Source organism: Triturus cristatus, chromosome 3_1 (genome assembly GCF_964204655.1).
Source record: "Triturus cristatus chromosome 3_1, aTriCri1.1, whole genome shotgun sequence".
NCBI classification, from domain to species: domain Eukaryota; kingdom Metazoa; phylum Chordata; class Amphibia; order Caudata; family Salamandridae; genus Triturus; species Triturus cristatus.
This window is the reverse complement of record NC_140583.1, coordinates 260,248,625-260,265,777: the sequence shown is the minus strand read 5'-3', so window position 1 is coordinate 260,265,777 and position 17,153 is coordinate 260,248,625. Positions and strand designations below refer to the sequence as shown.

The following is a 17,153-nucleotide window of genomic DNA, read 5'->3' as shown; positions in this document are numbered from 1 at the left end:
AGGAAACCCGGCTGAAGGAAGGCATTGTAAAGCTGAAGCCCCAAGAGGAGCCGCTGCGTTCTGAGCTTCTAAGTGGAAAGTTCACTGTCCTGGTAAGTTATCTCGAGAGTTGTGGGGCCAATAATGCCACCTGCAGATTGCATGTCAAAATATCGGAGGAAAAATGTGTGGAGCCAAAATATCCAGACCTAAGTATCGAGAACGAAGTTACTGTGAAGATAAGTGCATACATGTAAGTTTCTTGACTCCACTCCTATGTACCTGGAAGATACATCTCCAAGTATACATATATATATATATTTATACCTGGAAGACACATATATATGAGCCGAAACGTGTCTGTATGGTGCAATTTAATTTATTTAGTGCATTTTTATAAAGCGTGGACATTACCCAAAGGTGTCAGAGCGCTGTACAATAGAGCTAGTTAAGTTACAAGAGAAAAGTGGTACAGAATATAACATTACACAGACTAAAGGGTACAAAAACACAAAGTCCAACACTGCACACAGGGGTGAGGAATGTACAGGAAAAAATACAAATTTATAACGCAGAGCGAACTTCCAAGAGGGGCCAGAGAATAAAGGGTGCACAAACACAAAACCCAACACAGCACGCAGGGGTGAGGGATGCACAGGAAAAAATACAAATTTTCAATGAAGAGCGAACTTCCAAGAGGGGCCGGAGTATGAAAGTATTAGTTCTGAAAGTGTCTTTGGAAGAGAAGAGTCTTGAGTTCAGCTTTGAAGATCCGGGTAGAGGAGGTGGCACGGAGCAATGGGGGAAGTGAGTTCCATATTCTCACCGCATTGCCTGAGAAGGATTGCGCCATCGATCTTTCCCTTTTGAAGACGGGGGGCTCAAGCAGAAGTTTTTCCGCATTACGAGAGGGTCGAGAGCCTCCGGACAGTTTCAATTTATTTGCCAGGTAACGAGGGGAGGACGTGTGCAAGGCTTTGTGTGTGATGCAGGCAGTTTTGTAAATAGATCTTGCCTCAGTCGGAAGCCATCGAAGAGAGGACAGGATAGGAGTGATGTGGTCGCTTCGTTTAGACCCTGAAATGAAGCGAGCTGCTGACTGGAGGATGGATTTGAGAGGGGAGAGGTGGGATTTGGGTAGGCCCGTCAGAAGAGAATTGCAATAATCCAGTCTTGAGAGAACCAGCGATTGTACCAAGGTTTTTAAGTCATTCTCCGGGAAGAACCGACGGATCCCCCATAGAAGGCGCAACTGGTACCGTGCGTTCTTGGCAATAGAGTTGATGTGGGAGATTAAGTTGAGTCTTTTGTCAAGAATGACACCTAGAGATTTAGCGCTGTCGACAATGATGGGTTTATTGTTGAGCAGGTTCAGCTGATCCATCCACGATTGAGCAGGAGGAGGTGATAGAGAGGTCGAAAGGAGGAGGAATTCAGTTTTGGCGGGATTTAGAATGAGTTGGTGAGCTAGCATCCAGTTGTGGATGGCGTTGAGAGTAGAGTCGAGTAAAGAGAGATCGTGTGTGGAAGACACCTTGAGGTAAATTTGAGTGTCATCCGCATAAAGATGGTAATGGATCCCAGATTTGCTTAGGAGGTTCCCTAATGGTTCCAGGTAGAGATTAAACAGAGTGGGTGCCAGGATAGAGCCTTGAGGGACACCTTGACCTACAGCCAATGGAGATGAAAGACTGTTCGCTATCTTAATCATTTGGGATCTGTCTGAGAGGAAAGAGGCAAACCATTTAAGCACTGTGCCATCCAATCCCATTCTCTGTTGAAGAGTGTGCTGTGATTAACAGTGTCAAAGGCTGCAGAGAGGTCAAGAAGAATCAGAAGACAGGATTCCCCGGAGTCGAGTATATGCAACGCATCATCAATCACTTGCAGCAGGGCTGTTTCAGTGCTGCAATTTTGGTTGAAGCCAGATTGGAAAACATCGAGGAGATTATTATCCATAATATGTAGGGAAAGTTGTTTCGCAACACATTTTTCAGTGACTTTCGAAAGAAAAGGGAGGTTGGTGATAGGGCGGAAGTTGTTGAGGTCGGTTGCATCAGCGGAGGTTTTTTTTCGAAGAGGGGTAACCTGTCCTGATTTAAGGGCAACGGGGAGGGAGCCTTGACTGAGGAAGAGATTAACTAGCCCGGTCCAGTAAGAGAGAGTATGGGTGTAGAATTCGATGGCGATGATGCTAGGGATGGGGTCAGAGGAATGGTTGGATGGTTTGGTTTCAAGGATGCATTTGAGGAGGTCATCTTCCGAGATGACGTCAAAGTATTGCCAGGTGACTAAGGATTTCCGCTCCTCAAAGGGGGTGGGGTGGGCGACTTGATCCACCAGTGCCTTGACCTTTTCATCAAAGAAAATGGCGAAGTCGGCTGCTTTCTTGGTGGAGTCCTCGGGCTTAGTAGTTAGGGGAGAACAGTCTGGGTTTTTGATGAGGTCAAAGAGTTTTTTGGGTCTGTTTTTGGCTGAGTCAAGGAGGGATCTGAAATGGGATGCTTTTTCATGGAAGATGTGGTTGTGGTATTTGGATCTTTCTGAACGTAGCAGAGAGATTGAAGGTAGAAGGAGATTTTCTCCAATTTTTCTCCAGGATTCTAAGGTTTTTCCTTTCATTGTAGAGAGCTTTATTAAACCAAGGTGCGGAGGGGGTGTGTCTTTTCCTTTTGCTTTGGAGTGGAGCAACATTGTCGATTTCAGCTGCTTGGACTGAGAGGCACTGAGTGGTGAGAGCGTTGACATCCACGTTAGGGTCAAGTCTAAGAAGTGACCGCATAGCAGAGTCACAAAAAGTGTCAAAATCAATGTTTTTAGTGTTGCGGAACCAGGTAGTAGCTCTTTTAGGTTGGCCGAGAGTTATAACGTGCGAAAGATGAAAACGGAAGGGAACGAGGAAGTGGTCAGAACAGTCTACATGGCTGGGGGGAGCAGTAGTCAGCAGGTCTGCTTTGGATATTACAAGATCCAGAATTGAGCCCTTGGAATGAGTGGTTTCAGAGCAATGTTGGAAGAGATCGTTGGCTGAGAGAAAGGTGGCAAGCTTGTTGGCAGCCGAGTCTTCCAAAGAACCCCAATGGAGATTAAAGTCACCCAGGAAGATCTGTCTGTCACTTTGATGAAATTGGTCACTGATGAAGTCAGTGAGTTCCTCCACAAAGGAAGAGCTGTTACCGGGTGGGTGGTAGATGGTATGGAATCTAAAAGGTGAGCCATGATGTATTTGAAGTTCTAGGGATGGGCATTCGAATGTACGGAAAAGGGTGGTAGGGAAGGCTTTCATTTGAAGAGAATTCCTGAAGATGATAGCGACACCGCCCCCACTTTTGTCTGATCTGTCATTTCTGAGGATAGAGTAGTCAGTGGGTACCAGAAGATCAAACAAAGTGTGAGAGGAGTCATTAACCCAGGTCTCAGTGAGGAAGAACATGTCAAGATTCTGGAGGGTGATAATGTCAGAAATTTCCAATTTGTGTTTGATTGCAGATCTGCAGTTGTGTAGCAAGCAGTGCAGCTCTGACACAACTGTTTTAGTAATGGGGGTGTTAGGGCTGTTAAGGGAGATAGGGATAAGATTCTTGAATGAGGGTGCCCGGAAAGGGGGAGGCTGGTAGGTTCTGACAGAGGAGATGGTTTGAATAGTGCACTGCGTAGAGTTAATGGGAGATGAAGGTAGAGGGTGAGTGACGCTGGTGGTCTTGTAGTTGGCTAGTAAGTTGGAGAAGTCTGTAGAGGACAGACTGTGGTTTGCTTTATTGGGGCGCGGGAGAGCGGAACTCCTCGGGAGGGTATTAGGGAAGGGGGGCATCTTAGCGCTTAACAGTGAGATGGATGCTACAAGCTGGGAAATGGAAGAGATGAGAGAATCAAGTTTATTTTCTAGGGAGAGGAGAGCTGAGCTGAGCACAGAGTGTTGGGTGGTTTGATGGAAAAGGGTGGGAGTGTGGAGGGAGAGGGGGGACGGGTGGGGGAACGGGATAAGGGAGGTGGAGCAGAGGGTGATTGAGGACGGGGAGATATGGATCAGCGGGACATGGGAGGGAGTGAGGGAGGACGGGGCAAGGTGGGGGAGGGGGAAAAGGGAGGAAGTACAGTGGGAGAAGGAGGGAGGGGAGGGGTGGTGGAATGGGTGGGGAGTTGGGGAGCAGGGGTAGAAGGTGGGGAAAAATGGTGGGTGATGGGAGAGGATGATAAAACAGAGGTGGGAAGAGAAATATTTTTACTGGTGTTGAACAGAGGGGAAGAGTAGAGATCATAAATAGGAGGAGAAGGTTGAGGAGTCGGAAGGGGGTCAAATGAAGGCCAAAGGTAAGGGGAGAAGAGAGGAGAAGAGGCTGAACAGGGAGGGGAGGACAGGGGGTTAGATGAATACCAAAGGTACGTGGAGAAGAGAGGAGAGGGTGCTGTACAAGGGGGGGGTGGAGGGGGATCCAAGGAAGGCCAGAAGTATGGGGAGAAAAGAGAGGAAGGAACTGGACAAGTACTGTAAGTTATGAATGGTGATTGAAGGGGGACAGGCAACAGGTGGAGTGAGGGGTAGACGAGGAAGGAATTGTCGAGGAAGGAGACATGGTTAGGAAGCACGGGAAGAGGGAGGGGAGGTTGAAGAGAGAAGGGAGGTGGATGAGAAGAATTAAGGGGACGAGGGACGGGGAAGAGCTGAAAGGGATGAGGTGACAGGGGAAGGGAAGGGGGAAGGTAAGGAAAGTTGATCGGTAGACCAGGTGTAAGACTGGTGGAATAATAAGGGGGGAGGTTGGTTGGATTAGGGGGGAGGAGAAAGCGTTAGAGAATCGGGCAGGTGCAGGGTGGAGAGGGGAGGGGGAGTGGATGCCGGAGGCAAGGTAGAAAAGCTAGGGGGAGGAACCAATTGGGAGGGGGGAGGGGCAGGAGGGGAGGGAGCAAAGGTAGGGGGGAACAAAGGGTATGCCTGTGACTTCCGGGAACGCGGCCTGATCGAGTATCGGGGAGTCAGGGGGGGGAAAGGGAGAAAGGAGATGAGCTCAAAGGAGAATCCGGGGAAATCATAGTTGTATGGGTTGGACGAAGGGAGTGGAAGAGATGATCAAAGAGGGAAAGACAGGAGTCTGTAGCTTGTATCATGACAGTACCATTATTGTAAAGTGTAATTGTGAGAGAGACATTAAAGCTATTGGAGGGGGACATTTTTAGCCGCTTTCCATGCGGGATAGAAGAGGAAGAAGAGACGTTGAAGGAATTGAAGAAGATTAATAAAGACAAGTGGAACGAACTAACCAACGCTGAAGTCTGGTGGTGTGACGAAGTATGGTTTCATGGTGAGCCAGAGCTGTGTCGGAGCCTGCCATCTGGGTGCGTGAGGGCTCTTGCTCCTAAGGAATCAGACTCCCCAAGTTCCGACCGACCTAATATTCTATTTCTTTCCACTAAAGGAACTGTACATGTTTACCTGTGCATCACTGATGGTACACCCAGAACATACAATGGGGATCTGTTGCTAAAGCTACCACTCCAGGAGAGGTACCACATACTATAAAAGTGTATTAAAGATGTTTATTCAAATACAGGGACAGTTAGACCTCTGCCAGTGCACAGTAAGACCTGACCCTACAGGAGAGAACTTGTTAGAATCTGGTCGTTAGTGGTAATGGAATTTACCTATGGAAAGGGACTCTTTGTATCTAACCTTGCATGGCATTGCAACCAGGTTTGAGAGACTAGCTTTGCCTGTGCATAACTGATTACACCATAGAATCGTGACACCTTCTGTACTTTATTCACACTTTTTGAGCCCTGGCAATAGCATTATATGCATTTGTGATACTGTTTTTGTCTCCTCACCTCTGTGGTTTTTAAATAAGTGATCGGAATTTTTATTTGTAATAGCTTTAACATGGGATTTCCATAAATCCCAAAGTGGCATGGTTCGGATTTGAAAGCCCACATAAACAGTTTGCTAATCACCACATTACTAATCTTAGGGCAACCAGATTGCATTGGAACAATCTGTCTTTTCATGAGACTCCTGTCTTCTCTTTTCTTCCCTGTAGAGTGTCCGTGACCCCTCGGGAGCCTCCATTGCTCTCTTCACGGCCAAACTGCACCACCCCAACAAGAGCATCCAGCAGGTGGTTTTACAGGCGCTCTTCTACCTTCTGGATCGTGCTGTGGAGAGGTGAGTCTGAAACTCCTAACTGCGCCTAGTGCTCCTTGCCTGAGTGAGATGGGTGGGTGTCTCTTATGTTATGACCAATATATCTGAATACAGGAGGGCAACCTAATATGGTCTTTTTTAGGTCTCGCCTGAGACAGCGCTTTAGCGCTGCTCTGGCGAGACTTATAGTAAGCGAGTTTTGGAAGTGCAAACGAGTGCTTTCAGGCCTCCGAATACAGTGCATGTGCACCGGGCGCGCGCACCATTTGGCAGCCTGAAAGCACTCGTTTTCTTTCACTTTCGCGGCCGCTTTGATGTTTGATCGCTCGCGATCGCGATAACTTTCACATTCGCGGCCGCACGGCCGCCTCCCTTCCTCCCTCCATGAATGGACGGGTTGCGTAAATAATAACATGTGTCACCCCGAGTGCCACCCGCCCACCACTCCTTATTATTTTTTCCTGCTTGTGTCTTTAGTGCTTGTTGTACTATTTCTTGTACCCCCTCCTCCCATTCCCCATGCTGTATTCGCCTAACCCGTTCCTGTTTTCATTGTTTAACGCCCGCTGCTGTCTTAATGGATTGCTTCCCTCTGTCGCGTTATCAGCCCTCCGCCACCCTCCGAGCACAAACGCAGCAGAAACAGTCCTCCTTCATATCGCTGCATTGTGAGACACAGTTAGAGTGCGTTGCATAATTAATTTAGGTTGCATCTCCCTATGGTCTTCACATCATTCCTGGGCTCTACCACAGCAGATTGTGTGGTGCAGGCGGGGCCATGGCTTGTAGAAGCTGCAGTGATATGCGACCGATCTCACTCAGTTGTTTGCTTGCCCCCCAGTTGCGAGGATTGCATGCTCGTTTCCTGATGGTTATGCTAATGAATTTCGCCTGCGGACACCCGAGACCTACAACGCTGACTTTGTGCAGGGGTTTAGGCCTCCGGTTTCATACTGTGCTTGTCCTCCGATCGTTCCCATGCATCACATGTCATGCAGCCGGCCCTTGCATTTACCTATGGAAACGGTGCAGCTGTGGCGTTTTCAAATGTACACAGGATTGCCTACCTTATGTGCTTACTAAAATAGCATTTTAGGTTGCAGCCTCCAAAGCAAAAACAAGCCTGGATTTATCAAATTAAAATCTGTTAATTAAATACATAATATAAAACTTCATATATCAGTTGTATTTGAGCTTTCCTGTTTGCTGGTCACTCGTGCCACTTCCCCTCCCACCCAGTGTTGTTTGTTTGTTTTTGCTTTTTAAAGAAGAACACTATGAGGCGGTGAACGCTGGCACATTTTTTTTCATTGTTCACTGGCCTATTTTGGATGCCATCCAGAGAGGCGAATATTTTTCCTGCGCAGCGATAGTGTTAGCAATTTTTATGTTCCCTGCTTCTCTTCTCCATTTGTCTGAGTAAGAAACAAACCAGCAGCATCTGTGCTGAGCAGGGCCATTCTAACTCCGGCTACCTCCAGGCCTGGGCTTCTGGTGGCATCTGTGCGGGCACAGGGCAGCCGCCTGCAGCTGCGCAGCTGCGGAAACCACCTGTTCTGCCTGTGGTACACTGCTTGGCAGGCACCCTGCTTTCCTTTGTGGGTCACCGCCTGCACCATAATGCGTGGTGCTACAGGAACTTTATATTTGCTCAGTACAATAGTATCTACTGTATCACCCTCTGAAGGATGGATGTCTCTGTGGACCCTGCTGCACAATACAACAATCACCTTCGAGGTTCATTGATATCTGTGTAACAGGCTGTAGAGGAAGTGTGCGATCTTCCCCATACTGATTCAGCTCTTCATACCTGCAAATGACGTTTTAATCGACTCTGCAGACTAATTAAACACCAATTTGTGTCTATGCAGGCAAGCTGTGAGTCTAACGTGTACAGTGTATGCGGTCTATTTCTCAATTAGAGCCTTTTGTTTGGAAGCAAAATATTTAATTATATGTTTGCTGAGGTCACGGGGTTTTATTTTAGCAGCGCAGCATCCGTGGGCCCACTTTCTTGCAAGGATCATCATTTGGCATCCAGCTCACTTTCCATAATCCAACAAGATAATGTAATTTTGGATAGAATTATAACAAAGTGAAGAACTACATACAATCCAGATTATCTCCGGGGGTCAACGTCCACTGAGCTCGGTTCTTTCATCCCAGCAGGGGTGTGATTCCCATCTCAGTGCACTCCCTGCCGGGGTTAGGCCGCGCGCCAGGTGCCCTTTTCAAGGGATAATAGGGCTTTCCGTGCGGCGGGGCGGGCGGGGTCACACATTGCAGGCATTCCTTCTTTGGTTCAGGGCCCGGTTTCATGAAACCAAATGGAAGTTACCCGCGCATTCAATTTATGTGAACAAAAAATTCCCACAGGCCTGGCTTTTACTCTTAATACTGATGTTCAGCCTTTTTACAAAACTCCCATCCTTGGTAGAGACGAGAATAGAGAAATAGGTATAAAAGCGATTTATAGAGCATCGCACAATTTGGAGAACTGGCGTAAATTCCGTGCATCATGCCTCACAGGTCAACAATTTAGCGAACAGGCCATATCTGCGCTCTCTATATCCTTTGGGCGAGACTGCAAGTCAACATGGGCAGAAACTATCATTTGATCGTTATACAAATCATAATAAATCTACATAATTTGTAAATAATTATGCACTGCGCTGATGTAGTATTAAACCGGTTTCAGTGGCATCTTGTTGTAGACACTGGGGATAGCCTGAAACTGGTAGCCTTGGCGGGGGACGGGCAATGATCGTGATACTCACTCGTGAATGACTCCTCCTCTACCAACAGGTCATCATTTATTTTATTTATTTATTTTAAAAGTTTTATATAGCGCTAGCTTGACCCGTAGGTATCAGAGCGCTTTACATACATACTGTAAAGAACAAGCATTTGCAATGCAATAGGTCTGGCATTTACGTGAGGATATTTTTGTACCAATATAAAAGTCTAAAAAAACACTATAACTTGCAAAGCCAATAGGTCTAAATATTTACTAATAATGCCTTTTTAATCTATTTTATAAAACAAACACATAAATAAATGGCATTATCATTTACAATGCCAATAGCTAGTGTTGCATTATTATTAACAATGCCAACTGCTCACACTTTTATAATGCGAGACCTATTGCATTGCAAATGCTTGTTATTACCATGTGAGCATGAGGTTGCAGACCGATGTTGGACACTGCTGGTAGTGCTGGGATTTTCTCTCTGCACATATGCAAGGGGGCATGAAGCACGAGTCCTTTTATTAGGTCTCGGCTGGCGATAGCGGCGCGCATGCGCTGCATCGCCATGCGAGGGTTTTGGAATCGATACGGCTTGCAAAGTTCACTTTCGGTTCCGGCCATAATTTTCATTGGTGTGGGTCATTTGACGTCACCAATTATGCTAAACGGGGTGTACTGATTGTTCAGGAGGCTTTTTAGTCCCTCCTGGTTACCACCCTGTCCCCGTTTGGCCCCGCCCACCGGGATTGGATCTTTTACGGGCAGATTTACACACTTTCTTTTAAAGGACAGTAAGCACTTTTTTTGCAGCGCCGTCCACACGCTTGTTCTCTGTCTGTCTCTTGCTTTCTCTTTATTTCGTCTAGTCCATCTTGCCTCCATTCTCTCTCGCTTTCCGCAGTGTGTAATTTAATTTTAATCCGTGGTTTTTTTTCGCCGCAGCTACATGTATGCTAAGCATTGCGAGTCAAGCACGTACAGTCAAAGTAAATGCGTAGAACACACTTCAACGCATGCCCCGTCTCTGCTACTCTCTCCACGCAGATGTCTCCATTCCCTCAAACCTCATGAAACAAGCGGGCACATTTTGTTTGAAAGATAACACTTATGCCGCCTTTTGTGGCCGAGAACCAGGGTCCACTTGGCAGCCGATGATTAATGAGGCTAGGGGTCATAGGTCACACAAAAGGCTGCTGACCCCAAAGCACCTGATGGAGCTTGCCCGAAACCCCCGGCGCTGGTGGAAATTCACTTTCAAGCTGCTTCTTCCACTGGCCCAGCCTCGGAGCCCATGTAGGCAAACACTTGACTGGTGAGTAATTCAGCCTCGGATTGGACTAAGCAGCTCTTTGGGAAGGGGAGAGGGATGGGGTAACCCGAGCCAGCCTGGAGACAAACCTAGGGGAGAACCAGGCTGAAAGAGGAACCTAGAAAGAGGGCTGCACAGGGCCCGCCGCTTAATTGGATGTGACAAGCAGAGATGGAAGAAAGGACTCTATGGCGCTAAGTAGCCCCCTTCTCATCACAGCCAGGGAGACCCGCCCTGTGCTGGCCAATGGGGGCGACGTCTGATCGCGGACTGCAGATACCTGCCGTGTATATGGTTTTTATAATGTACATAAATGCATGCAAAATCATAAAGTCAGGGCTTTCAGTGGGCCGGGTCCTGCCGGTGCTCACCACCGGCAGTTTTAAAAAGCAGGTGCTGAGACGGGTCCCGATCGGGCACTCCGTATTTGCACTGATCATCGGGGTGGAAAATAAATCTTCATTCTGCAGCAGTGCCACCCTTCACTGCCTTTGATGTAACTTCAAAGAGACTTGCTATAATATTTTCCTAGTCTCGTAATTTAAGAAAAAATTATATACAACGAAGCCATAGTTGTTGCTTATGTATATTATGCAACTAATAACCATTGACAAAGCCAATAGTCCTGGCTTGTTGTAGGTGTAATGTTACTCGTTGCATTATATGTCAGGATCCAATGACAGAAACAGCAGAATACCAGTGGGGCAGCACACAATGCTAAACAGATTTTTAAGCTTGGGTGTTTTCAAGCCACGCCTTTAATTATATCGACCACGCCCCACTTGAGAGCCCCCCCCCCCCTTAGTCGTTCCAGCCCACTTAAAGCTCTACTTAAAGTTACTTACTTCTCCATCATGTTCACATATTTGTTGGTCCTGGCAGCACGCTCGTCAACTTGTGTGATTGCGTCCTTCGTTTGCAGCACACGCTCCTAAGCATTCTGGTCCTTGTAGTGTTCAGCATTATCAGATGAATACTGTTACTATGAAGGGGAGCAGGGATGGTGCCATGCAGGCATCGTGAAATCCACTGGTCATTTTCATTAATGTTTGCTGTTCAGTACGGTTTGTTTAACAGAGCAAATATCTTGTGCACGCCTGACCCTTTCTGACAAACACCCGAGAAGAGCAGCTGCATCTTTTAGATGGGAGGGGTAATGCATGTGGTTCATTGGCAATTTTGGCTCAACAAGAGCCAGGAAACAAGTTCACACCCAGAGGGCTCAGGCACACCCGTTTTATTTGCCACTGCAGGCTCTAGCAGTCCCAGCAAATTGGCATTTCTTTTCTATTTGGCAAACTTGCCAGCACCACTAAGCATTCTGGGACTTGTAGTGTTCATTGTTCAGTCTAGGCAGGAGTTTGACGTCATACAGTCACTGGGACATATTCAAGTGCTTTGCAATCATCTTTCTAGCCCAGTGCAGCTCAGCAAGCACTGTAACGCGCTGCATATTTAATGCTTCTGGTGTAGGGGCAAGGTGATTTGTATTTAACTGGCTCTTGCTCGTAACAGCAGAGCGAGCTAAAAATGTAGGGTGCTGAAGTGATGCGGAAGTGTTGATACTGTGTCTACACACCTCAAAGCGGGATTAGATCTATCACGTGGTTTCTCTTATAATGTTGTATTAGGATCCTACCACTCAGGATTTAATTTGACTTTATCCACGCAAACAGTGGGAGGCAAGGTCCTTTAAAGGACAGTAAGCACTATTTTTTTTATTTGCAGCGCCCTCCTCACGCTTGTTCTCTGTCTGTCTCTTGCTTTCTCTTTATTTCGTCTAGTCCATCTTGCCTTCATTCTCTCTCCCTTTCTGCAGTGTGTAATGTAATGTTGCTGTCTCCATTCCCATTCTTATTTACTGCTCGGCGACTATCATTTTTTTTTCTTCCTTTCCGTATGCTCTCCACCTGCCCCATACCTTCTATCTCTCCTCCTCTGCCCATTTCTTCTCCCTCTCTGAATATGTCTTTGCCTCTCCACTTCCCTCCTGCTCTCTCGCCCGCTATCTCTTCTTCTGATACCGTCCGCTATCTCTTCTTCTGATACCGTCTCTCCCTCCTCATGCTGTTCTCCGCCCTCCCTTCTTCTGCTGGTGCAGGGGGGTAGGGGTGGAGTTGTAGGAGGGGTTGGGGGGGGGGGGGTCGTGGATTCTTGGTTAGAAGGGGTGAAACATACTCGGAGTGGACTTGTCAGTCTTCAGGGAATCTTTCTTTTCAACCGCGGAACAGGCTTCAGAATAGATAAGATTTTCAACATTACACAGTGAAAAGGAAAGCAGATTTCCAGTAAAAAAAAATCGATTTCCATATGGATACAATCGTATGAGACTCAGCTGGGCAGCGTCACAAACCGATCCGCCTCGGGCTGCCCCAGGGCTTCCAGGTTTTTAAAATATAAAGTTCTTAATACTGTCAATCAGCCTGCTCTTCGAGATCAGAATTTTGTTAGCTCAGGAGAGTGAAACATATAAAATGGTGACGAATCTGAGCACGTACGCCTGTTGTGGCCGGCACTGCAGTGAAGGACCGACCGCATACCAATGAACCATCATGGCCTGCCTCCGAGAGGAGCCGCCGGGCCCGAACCTCTGTCTTCATAGGGGGAACAAGAACCCTGGGCGTGTTTTGGCTTTCTTGGACCTCACCAATGAAGATAGCTTGAGTTCTCATAGCACAGCGAGCTAAGGTGCCCACTTCCTGGCACATGGCCCAGGCTGGCTCACTGAGAGGGAGAGAATGCTCGAATTATATTGAATCACTGGTAGCTTCCATCTGTGTGCCCATCCATATCAATATTCAACCATTTGAAAACTTATCCATCCATCCATCAATCCACTCATCCAGCCCTCCATCCACCCTTTCACTCACTCATCATCCCTCCATTCATCCTTTCACCTTATCCATCTGTACACTCATCCATCTTCTCTTCTACTCATCATCCATTCACTCATCCTTCCAGCCATCTACCCTTTCACCTATCCAGCCATCCTTCCACTTACTCCTTCATCTACCCGGTCACTCATCCTTCAACCCATTAACCCTTTCAGTCATCCATCCATCCTCCCTTTCTCTCTCCATCCCCCTTTTATTTAGCCATCCATCCACCCATCCATCTACTCATCCATTGACCATATCACTCATCGTTCCTTTCACTCATCCATCTATCCTTCACTCATCTATCCACCCTTCTGTCCATCCACCCGTGAGGAGGAAGACCAGGGCACTTAGCACCGGGACCCTGTCTCACACACGAAAGATCTGCGACAGATCACCGTTCAAAGAATGAGCCAATGAAAATGCAATAGGTCTCGCCTTTGATTGAGTTAAAGCCATTTGCTTTGCTAATGATATTGCATAGCAAAACAAATGGCTTTAACTTAATGAAAGGCGAGACCTATTGCATTTTTAATGCTTGTTAACTGATGCATATGGGAAACTGCCTTTACAACGCGGGCCTAAGCACACGGGCCATTTCCTCGCAAGCTGAACAACGCTTGCCTTAACCATGCATATGTGTGGTTCAGGCAGTTGGTGTTCTAGGTGTCTGAGAGGAACCAGAAAGCATGCGGCAGGAAGGACCTGGATGCGGCTTGGTGAGTAGGGTGGGGGCCAGTGGGAGGTGGGTGTAGGTTTTGGGGGTGGGGGTGGGGCTGGTTTTAGGGTTCCGTGCCGGGAGCTCAGGTCGGGGTAGTTTTTACGGCAGGCAGTCGAGTCTTAGGGCTCAGGGTGCGGGGGCAGTTTTCAGGGCTGGAGAATCGAATTTTAGGTCTCAGGGTAGGGGGTCGCGTAGCTAATAGGGCTGGGGCGGGTAGATTACAATACAGAAGAGACACATTTTCGGGCTCAGGACGGGGGGGGGAATGGGGTTTTAATCTTAACCACACATATACCTTTACCATTCCTTCCGTTACAACGAAATTTGTGGTAAAGGCATGCATGGTAAAGGCGCGGTCGTTGTATAGACCGCGTGGTTAAGACATGCGTAGTTTAGGCATGTGTGGTTGTGTCATACAACCGATGCATATTAGTTTAAGATACTTGGTCTGAGATACGATTGCCTCTGTCTTGGCTGGATTCTACTGCTTGATCATTGAAAACTAGACAATTCGAATCCATCAGCTGTGAAAAAATCCCTATTTGTCTTCCCTCCGAGCAATTCACACTTTGCACCCACGGATTTCTGTTTACTAAAGGGTGTTCATCTCAGACGAAGGCACAATGGTCCAGTTAAACTGTCTTGGGCTGTGTGTGTGTGTTCTGGTAGCTCCCGCACCCACTACACAAAGTAATAATTACAGCACAACAGGCCTTTTCAGCAGTGCAAATAGTAAACTCCAGCACACCGCCTCACCGTTCTCTTGCCAGGCAGCCAGTGGGAGGATCTTGGGACAGGTAAGAAGCTGTACGGTTACCCTTCAGACTCAAAAGCTGCCAGCAGACATTGGATTGTTAGATTCTCCAGCCATAAGTCCTGCCTTGCCCATCCTGCACTCTGACCCCTACTCACTCTTTCACCCTTACAGGCCTGAGTGTCTATGGGGCAGTGCTCTTTCTGACTCCCCGTGCACTGCTCTCATACGGAAGTGGGGAAGAGACCAAAGTACCCCTTCACGCTTTGCAATCATAGTGAAATATGTTCAAGGAAGACGATCCCAAAAATGTAGCTGGGTACCCTAGTCCACGCGGTCCTTCTGTGAATTGTACATGATATGAAGTGGCACCTAGCTGTGGGTGGCTTTGGCCAATAGCTTGTGGTGGCAGCCCAATGTACCCACTGCTGCACAGCTGTATCTGGTGTTGGGTTATTTGTAAGAAGATGCCGTTAATGAAATTAAATTCCTTGATAAATCGGGCGCCCTTACTTTGTATCGCCAACATTCAGGAATACTTTTAGCAGGGTCAATGACAGTTGTACTTGCTTCAAAATCTTTTGTGAAAGGTGATGATTAGTAACTGACAGCTAGAATGCTAGTTATTTAGAAGAATTCAGAGAAAAGTATCATGTGATGCAGGAGGGACGAGGGAAGAATATATGCATGCCTCCCAGGCAAGGATGAAACCATTTAGATTGGGATGAAAAGCATAGTAAGGAGGACAATAAAAATAGAGGAGCAATGTTCCAAACGCGAGGAGAAGAATCCGAGCTTCAGTGGTTGATAAGGTTGTAAATGAATGTGTTTTACATATACTAAAGATCATCTCAAATTAAATAAGGTGGGTGACTGAAGAAATATGTAAGAAGTAATTGAGTAAAAAGGGCGGAAAAGGGGCAGTAGAGGGAGAACGTGCAAAGGGACAGATTTGCTATGAATTGGCTGCTGTGAAAAGACGGATCTCAGAGGGGCTGTTAGACTGAAGATTAGAAGGCCAAGCATAGAGTCTTGAATTAAACTAGAAAGATGATGTTGGGTAAGAGGACGCACACCAGGATATGGAAATAGTGCCCTTTGAAAGATGAGGACGAGTGGAAGGAAGTGTAGATATACAAAAAACAATTACTTATTAATTTGTTGCAAAGTTGCCAAAACAATACGAAGAGAGAACATAGAAAATGACATCATCCTGAATTGGCTGACACTGCTGCAAAGCGTATTTGCTCTTCATAAAAACCACAGAAAACATTTTCCAAACAAGTCCCGTACGCTATTATGATGGTAAGATGGATCAGAGAGTTAAAAGAACACCCGCCGTGCAGTGTTACCTGCAGATCGTTAGTTCGAATTCCAGCAAAGCCAACTCAACCTTCCCTCTTTACAGTGTTAGTTAATTGCGTACATTTACCTCTGACTTGAGTCACTAAATAAAAATTAGGGCAAAGCATTTTTCTTCTTTTTTTGAGGCACAGGTGGCGGTAAGCAAGACGGACTGCGGGAGGGGGTTGAAGTGACACAGGAAGTAGGTGGGTAAGGAAGCAATACAGGGGGTGAAGTAACATAGGGGAGGTAGAAGCAACACATGGCGCAGCTGGGGGAAGCAAAGCGGAGGGCAATGGGAAGCAACACGGGAGATAGAGAGGAACAAGTGCTGGTTCTGAATCACACTGGGGCAAGTGCACCACAGAGGCGGACATGGGAGAAGCACACGGATAAGAGAGCAACACAGAGTATGGTGGAAGGGGGAAGAACAGTATGTGAGGGAGACTTCTGGAAAATGCATGCATTCTTGTGGAGTGCCTAGCCAAAAAGTAAAAAAGTAGTGGTTCGAAAGTGAGCAGTTGAAAGACGCAAGTAATGGGTCCATGCTCCAGGGCAGGGACAAATGCAAGAAAAGGAAATAAAGTCCACACAATCTGTCAAATAAAAAGCAATCAACTGAGAGTGACAATTAAGCAATGGTGGTCGGGCTCTATGCCCACTGTAAACTGACAATATGTCCGTTTCTAGTAGGCGAAACCTAAAAAAACAGTTATTACCGAGGACAAAATAGGGGTTTTCTAAATTAGATAAAAAACAATTCTTTAGATTGTGTGTTCTGGTAATTGACATACACATGACTCGTTTCTTAGATTGCACTGACTTCTGGTTTAAGCAATTTTTGATTGGCTTCAAGTGCAGGTTTCTTTTGATACCTAAATCAGTTGGATAACGTTTTGGTAACCTCTCTAATGGAGTTGATTGGGACCAAGAAAAGCACAGTGGTGCAAAAAAAGACTCTGTTCAGGTAGATAGTCCTCTGCATTACATTCTTCTATGTGCTGGTTAAGAAAGAACCCTCATTTATCAGGTCCAAAACCTCTATGACAGCGCTAGCAAGGATGGTGATAGTTCTGGATATTGTCCAGGCTGCAGCATGCCACAGGTGCATACATTCACAAAATGCTTGTTCTTGGCAGCCAGGTCTGATGAAAGGACCACTGAGTCCTGTGAGGCCTCCTAATCTGAGCCCACACCTGAGACCTTCCACCTTGAGGAGGTATTCCAAAGGTGAGGAAATTGTGGTTAGAAGTATCTATCAGAAGTCCACCCTCCCATATGCCTC

The 17,153-nt window shown here is 46.8% G+C and overlaps 1 protein-coding gene across 1 annotated transcript in view; it reads left to right on the top strand.

Annotated features, from left to right (window-relative positions):
- The window catches only part of PTPN9 (protein tyrosine phosphatase non-receptor type 9), a 256,693-nt gene that overhangs the window by 131,287 nt on the left and 108,253 nt on the right, over window positions 1-17,153 (top strand). The window contains exons 3-4 of the mRNA XM_085643844.1: window positions 3-92; window positions 6,012-6,136. Coding sequence (XP_085499970.1) covers window positions 3-92; window positions 6,012-6,136 — 215 coding nt within the window. The remainder of the gene's footprint in view (window positions 1-2; window positions 93-6,011; window positions 6,137-17,153) is intronic.